This window comes from Scophthalmus maximus, chromosome 21 (assembly GCF_022379125.1).
Source record: "Scophthalmus maximus strain ysfricsl-2021 chromosome 21, ASM2237912v1, whole genome shotgun sequence".
Lineage (NCBI taxonomy): Eukaryota > Metazoa > Chordata > Actinopteri > Pleuronectiformes > Scophthalmidae > Scophthalmus > Scophthalmus maximus.
Window position 1 is genome coordinate 15,835,001 of NC_061535.1, and position 7,500 is coordinate 15,842,500.

At 45.2% G+C, this 7,500-nt stretch overlaps 1 protein-coding gene across 12 annotated transcripts in view; it reads right to left on the bottom strand.

Annotated features, from left to right (window-relative positions):
• LOC118290961 (receptor-type tyrosine-protein phosphatase mu) overlaps window positions 1-7,500 on the bottom strand; it is a 73,890-nt gene that overhangs the window by 27,599 nt on the left and 38,791 nt on the right. For all 12 annotated transcript variants that reach the window (XM_047329760.1, XM_035618770.2, XM_035618763.2 and 9 more), the window contains exons 14-17: window positions 7,020-7,122; window positions 2,917-3,098; window positions 2,320-2,414; window positions 1,046-1,082 (exon numbers count right to left, since the gene is read on the bottom strand). In XM_047329760.1, the coding sequence (XP_047185716.1) occupies window positions 1,046-1,082; window positions 2,320-2,414; window positions 2,917-3,098; window positions 7,020-7,122 (417 nt within the window). The remainder of the gene's footprint in view (window positions 1-1,045; window positions 1,083-2,319; window positions 2,415-2,916; window positions 3,099-7,019; window positions 7,123-7,500) is intronic.

Here is a 7,500-nt window from a genome sequence, read left to right on the forward strand (position 1 = left end):
ACACACACACACACATACACACACACAAACACTCTCACACACAAACACACACACACACACACACACACACACACACACACACACACACCAGCTGTGACTCTACATCCAAAACAACCAGGATCATGTTAGTCAGGATGGAACTGTGAAACACACACTGAGATATGTGTGTGTGTGTGTGTTTTCCTTGTGGACTCTTCAGTGTGTGTGTTTCATCTGTTTCCTTTGTGTCCAGTTAACATTCAGCGGATGTTCAGCTCTTCTTTACATTCACATCAGCTCCGCTCACTGTTGGCACTACAAGGCATCGTGGGTAAAGGAAGGAGGGAGGGGGAGAGGACCCCCGGGAGATCTGGTTGGCTGCTTCAGCGTGACTGACAGGTGTCAGGGGACCAGCACACCCAATCAGCGTCTGGTGTCGTTAGCCACTAGAACTGTGCTCCAATAAAAGCTGATTAAAGCTGAGTGTGTGTGTGTGTGTGTGTGTGTGTGTGTGTGTGTGTGTGTGTGTGTGTGTGTGTGTGTGTGTGTGTTCATCAGGGGAGATAACAGTGTCTTAGCTTGTTTAGCGTCGGTGCTGAACAGCTCTCTGGACGCACATACAGTCCTAGTCATTAGCCGTGTGTTAGCCTAGCATTAGCGTAGCACAGAGCTGAGTTTGTGTTGGAGGACAGAGTGAGGGACCATCTGTGGCCCATTATGCTTCTGGATGGGACCAGCATGCTAACCATTAGCCTAGCGCTCCAACAACTAATAGCCATCTGTGTCTCATTACTCGGAGTAGCCTGGCTAGTTCGTAGCTAATTCAGCAGTTAAATCCAGTCCAGCAGCCAGAGACCAGAGACCAGAAACCAGGTCCACATGGCTAATGATGCTAACTGCTAACAAAACACCAACAACACTCAAGGTACAGGTTTCAAAATAAAAGCTTATGGATGTGTCAAAGTTAAGGGTATTCTAGACCTTTCCAAATAAAATGTAAACTCATCAGAAAGTGAAATATGAGGCAGCCCTTCAAAATAAAAGAGCCCTCGTTGTCTTTCCTCACCTTTAGTGGCGACTCGCACACAGTCGATCTTTGTCTCCTGTTAAGAGAGAGAAGAAAATTTGTTTCCTGTCAACACCAACAACGACATATTAGGTGTCACGTTTGAACACTTTCCCTAGAAACACACACAAACACACACGCACACACATTTGTTGTAAACAGAGCGGACAGAAGGCAAATGGCTGTGGATCATTGCCTGTGCTGGCATTTAAAACCTGACACACACACACTTTAAACACACACACACACACACACACACACACACACACTGATTGCATTGTGTTGTGTGTGTTAATTATTGACACTGGGAGGTTTATAATTGGTGTGTGTGTTGAATAATGCAGCGACAGTAGTGCTTTTTACTGTCACCAAACCACAGAGATACTCTGCTGCGTGTGCGTGTGTGTGGGCATGAATATTCATGAGCTCTTGTGGTTAATTTGTCGTCTATTTGTTAAAACCAGAAAGACGCAAGATGTTCTCTCTCGCCTTTCACAGAGACCTGTCTCCCTCTGTGTGTGCGTGTGTGTGCGCACTTTGTGATGCATGTGTGTAAAAAAGGTAATTGTTCACCAAAGCGCACGCACACACACACACACACGCACACACACACACACACGCACACACACACACACACACACACACACACACACACAGCGCCCGCTGCAGCCTATTAGTGTCGCTGGTCAGGCTGCTGGAACTATCTCCACTCATATTAAACTGACTGTGTGTGTGTGTGTGTGTGTGTGTGTGTGTGTGTGTGCGTGTGTGTGAGAGCTCTCTGTCTCGGTTTCGCTTCTCTGATTTCTTGGGACAGAAAGAAGAGAAAAGTAGGAAATTGAAGGAAAGTGCAGAACAGAGAAGAATAATGTGAAACCTCTGTTATGGAGTGGTGTTGTCACACGGCGACGTGGAGCTCGGCTGCACAGTGAGATTGGATCTGTTGACAGAACTCAGCCACTGTTTCCTCCTGATTAACACTCCGCAGCATCTCTACACTCCTTTAACCTCGTGGCCAAGACTCGCACCAAACAAATCACACTCATGACTAATTTTTAGATTTGGCCTGACCTAAAATAATATTCCCTGAGGATACTTTCACCTCTGATGTCCATCGTGAATAAACATCCAATAATCCACTTACGAATCATAGAACAAGACACAAGCATCAGTTTGTCTGTTTGAAAATCACCAGATTTGAACCCATAAGATAAAAAACACTTATTTGTCATCACATGATGTCATAGCTGTTACCTGTGGACAGGTGAACTCACCCCGTTAGCGGAGCTGACAGCCTGGTAGTAGATCCCATAGCTCTTGTGAGGCAGCAGAGGAGCGTTCCAGTAACCGCTGTAGGTCCTGTTATCACCTGCACACACGAGTCAGCTCGCTGGATAATCACCTCCAAATATGATGAGCTAGTTTCCAGCTGACTGACTAACTTAGTTATTTAAGTAACTCACAAAGTGACAACATATGTAGCCTAGCTTACTTACTATGTTATATAACTCACAGAGTAACATAACCATTAGCATAATGTAAAAGAAGCTAACTTACTTACTAAACTGTCAACGAATGTACTGTATGATTAACTCTTTAACGTAGAAGTAAGCTAGTTAGCAGCTAATGTAAAATATCAACAACATACTGGGTAGCTTAGAGTTCATGACAGTTTGAGACAATCAAACACATTTTGGTAAAGTCAGTCTATAAATCAACACACTACTAGCTAACTAACTAACTGACCGACTGACCAGCTAATTATCTCACTAAGTAACTGACTATTGACTGACTGACTTCCTGTTACATAGCTACAACGTAGCAACATAATGGTATTGCTAACTAACTAACTAGCTAACTAACTGACGTACCGACGCAGAAGGGCATGGCCGCTCTCAGCTCACTCATCGGCAGCTCAGCGCTGAAGTAATACTGTGAGTTGAGCAGCGTTGCGTTCTGGAAGTGGATGGGCACCGGATAACAGCGCAGAATCTCTGCAGTACCTCTCCTCTGCCTGCGGGGGCGCTCCTCCTCCACCACCACCTGGTACTTACTGCAGACACATGACAGACAGATGAATTCCTGAGACAGTATTTTACCTTATAATGTACCATCGGATGTCATGAACAGAGTTATGGTGTCCATCATTTTTTAAATAATCATATAATCAGTAACAACATCATCCCGTCATCTGGGCGCACGCAACCTCAGAGAGTTAGCTAGTTAATGAGTAGCACTCATTAGCTAACTGTGGATCATTGTCATTCTAAAAACCCCAAATAATACACGGAAATGTGAGTTTAATAGTGTTAGTTATGTAGTTAGCTGGCTAGCGATTGGTTAGTTAGTTGGTTAGATGGATCTTAATCAGTACCCACTTAATTTCTGGATATGTTAGCGCTACCTAGTTATATAGTTATGTTATAGCTAGGTAGCTAGTAATATCGTTATGTTATAGCTAGTTATATAATTATGTTATAGCTAGTTAGCTAGTTATATAGTTATGTTATAGGTAGTTATATAGTTATGTTATAGCTAGTAATATCGTTATGTTATAGCTAGTTATATCATTATGTTATAGCTAGTTATATAGTTATGTTATAGCTAGTTATATAGTTATGTTATAGCTAGTTATATCATTATGTTATAGCTAGTTATATAGTTATGTTATAGCTAGTTAGCCAGATCTCAGTCAGAGTAAAGTTAAACTAAAACCAACACTGACGGTGGTTAGTATCTTTGAATGGTTGCGTAACCAGGTAGATAACGTGTTAGTCGTGGAGTTTCACTTCCTTCACATTGGGTCCAACAGCAACATCGACATTAGCATCCTTGTTGCTGTTGCCTAGCAACAGTTTTCTCACCACTTGACCACACGACGCCACATGTCGTAACCCAGAGGTCACGAGGTCCGATGACACGAGCATTGGGGGAAACGTCGGATCCAAAGTTTGGACTTCGAGCTTGTTTAGTTTTGACGGTGACACTGTTGGATAGTATCGCTTTGATTTCAATTCACATTCCATCCCCACTCATAAAAGTTCTTTGTGTCTGTTGTTCATCAGTCAGCCCAGTGAAAGGTCAGCAGCTCTGCCTCTCCTCCGCCGCATCACTCTCTCCTTCTCTTTTATTCTCTCTCTGCGTGTCGAGGCTGTACCTTCTCAACTGTCTGACATTAAACTCATGATTCATCTCATCCCGTCTGTGCAGCTTTGAATCCTTCATTTGAAATACATGAAGACGCAAAACAAAGAGTTTGAGTTCTACAGGAAACATCCTGGTTGTCAACTGGAATAATAGTAGAAACAATTGAGTTACAGCTGCTTTCTATCTGTGACGGAGTTGTCACCAACGATGCTTGTTACACCGGTGATTTAGAGTTTGTTGATTAGTAATAGTCAATAATAGTTATTCATACTAAAGTCTACGGTTAAACTACTCAGTTACATTTCTTTGTCACGAGGTTGTGATAACGATGCCTCAGGAATCATTGAGGTTTTTTGAAATGAATAAATCTGTTCAGCATCAGACGTTTTACACCATAATATTGGAATTGGCCCCAAAAGTCCAAATCAGTCGAGCTCCGACTTCACCACAGAAAAGATTCCACAGAAACTACACAGACTCTGTGGAAATGTGGACGAGTCACTTTCTGTTTCCCACCATCAGGTGAAACTCAGAGCTGCACCTGAACGCAACACACACACTTCTCAACAGTGTCCGTTTCCTGAGGGACGCTGAAAACAATAGTCGTGTTTTTCACGGGAACCAGGTTCAGGACAGAAGTCATATATCACCACACACACACACACACACACACACACACACACACACACACACACACTGAGGGTGTGGACGGTGAAACTGCAGCATTGTCACATTTCCTGCAGGACAGGAAACTAAAGGAGGACAGGAAGACACACAAACACACACACACACACACACACACACACACACACACACACACACACTGCCATATTGTTTAATTCCCCTCAGATAAGAGATGGATTCAGTCATTTCTCTCTCTCTTTTCTTCTTCTCTTCTATTCTCTTCTTCTTTTCATTCTTGTCGTTCTCTCTCCTCCCCCTCATCTCTCTCTCTCTCTTTATCTCTTTTCTTCCTCTCTGTCTTTGACAAACCATCTCCAATCACATTTCTTCACGCTCACGCCGGAGCACTTGTTGTGTGTGTGTGACAGTAATCTGATTACAGCTGCTGGTTGCCTGCGGCAACACCTTTTGTCTTGCCATGCAAGGCTCTTTTACCACGGTGTGTGTGTGTTGGTGCGTGTTTTGTTTGTGTGTGTTGGTGCGTGTTGTGTTTGTGTATGTGTGTGTTGGTGCGTTTTGTGTTTGTGTGTGTGTATGTGTGTGTGTTGGTGCGTGTTGTGTTTGTTGGTGTGTGTGTTGGTGCGTGTTGTGTTTGTTGGTGTGTGTTGGTGCGTGTTGTGTTTGTTGGTGCGTGTTGTGTTTGTGTGTGTGTATGTGTGTGTGTTGGTGCGTGTTGTGTTTGTTGGTGTGTGTGTTGGTGCGTGTTGTGTTTGTTGGTGTGTGTTGGTGCGTGTTGTGTTTGTTGGTGCGTGTTGTGTTTGTGTGTGTGTATGTGTGTGTGTTGGTGCGTGTTGTGTTTGTTGGTGTGTGTGTTGGTGCGTGTTGTGTTTGTTGGTGTGTGTTGGTGCGTGTTGTGTTTGTTGGTGCGTGTTGTGTTTGTGTGTGTGTATGTGTGTGTGTTGGTGCGTGTTGTGTTTGTTGGTGTGTGTGTTGGTGCGTGTTGTGTTTGTTGGTGTGTGTTGGTGCGTGTTGTGTTTGTTGGTGCGTGTTGTGTTTGTGTGTGTGTATGTGTGTGTGTTGGTGCGTGTTGTGTTTGTTGGTGTGTGTGTTGGTGCGTGTTGTGTTTGTTGGTGTGTGTTGGTGCGTGTTGTGTTTGTTGGTGCGTGTTGTGTTTGTGTGTGTGTATGTGTGTGTGTTGGTGCGTGTTGTGTGTGTTGGTGCGTGTTGTGTTTGTGTGTGTATGTGTGTGTGTTGGTGCGTGTTGTGTTTGTTGGTGTGTGTGTTGTTGCGTGTTGTGTTTGTTGGTGTGTGTGTTGGTGCGTGTTGTGTTTGTTGGTGTGTGTGTTGGTGCGTGTTGTGTTTGTTGGTGTGTGTGTTGGTGCGTGTTGTGTGCCTGAAGGCTGACACACACTCGTCAGACGAGACAAAAGCAAAGTTAAATATAAAAACACAAACACAAAATCGTATCTCAGAGCAGCATCTGTTCAATCTGATGGATTTAAATCAGCTATCATGTCAGTTAACACACCGTACATCTCACACACACAAACACACACACACACACACACACACACACACACACACACTCTTTACATCTCCTGTATACAAAGAAAAACATGAATGGATTCGGTTGAATTGATCCAGTTTCCTCGTCGTGTTTCATGTTCGTTGTGGAACCAGGTTTTTTTGAAGCAGCCTCTCGACACAGTGACACGAGAAACGTCTGTGTAGAGGATCCAGAGTCCAAATGAATCAGATTCACGTCTGAAACTGGAGCAACCAAAGAGACGGAGTGTGACAGAATCACTGAGAACCAACAACCTGACAGGCTCTGTAGGGCCACAGGCAACAGGGACCTGGGGCCCCACATCTAACACACTGGGACAAACCTCAAACTCTCATCATCAATGATCCTGAGATGAGAGTTGAGATAAAGAGAACTGAAGCTCTGACTGAGAGAAAAGGAAACCCCTCAGTGTGTGTGTGTGTGTGTGATTGACACATTAGCTGTTAATCCCCTGTTAATCCTTGTGTTAGCAGCGGGCTCTGATTAGCTCCGCCCGCAGATCGTTAATTAACCAAATCCCTCGTTACAGCCTGGTGACAGAGCGTGGACAGCTGTTGACACGACGACTGTAACCGCGGATACTGCCTCCCTCTGGGGCCCCTACGATGGAGCTGGTGCAGTGCGTGTGTGTGGTACCTGACGGGAGCTCCTCGACTCTGAGCCGGCCTCAGCAGGACGGTGACGGTGGAGTCGGTCTGGTTCAGAGGAGACTCCTGATCGTACGCCGGCATCAGAGGAGCTGAGGAGACCAGAAACACTTTGACGTCATGATCTGATCCGTCCACATCCAGTGTTCACGTCTACAACAGCACTGCAACGTGATGTGTCTGTCACTGTACCTGATACCAGAGACGGGCCCCTGACTAACTGGCCCCTGACTAACTGGCCCCTGACTAACGGGCCTCTGACTAACGGGCCTCTGACTAACTGGCCCCTGACTAACTGGCCCCTGACTAACGGGCCTCTGACTAACGGGCCCCTGACTAACGGGCCTCTGACTAACGGGCCTCTGACTAATGGGCCCCTGACTAACTGGCCCCTGACTAACGGGCCTCTGACTAACGGGCCTCTGACTAACTGGCCCCTGACTAACGGGCCTCTGACTAACGGGCCTCTG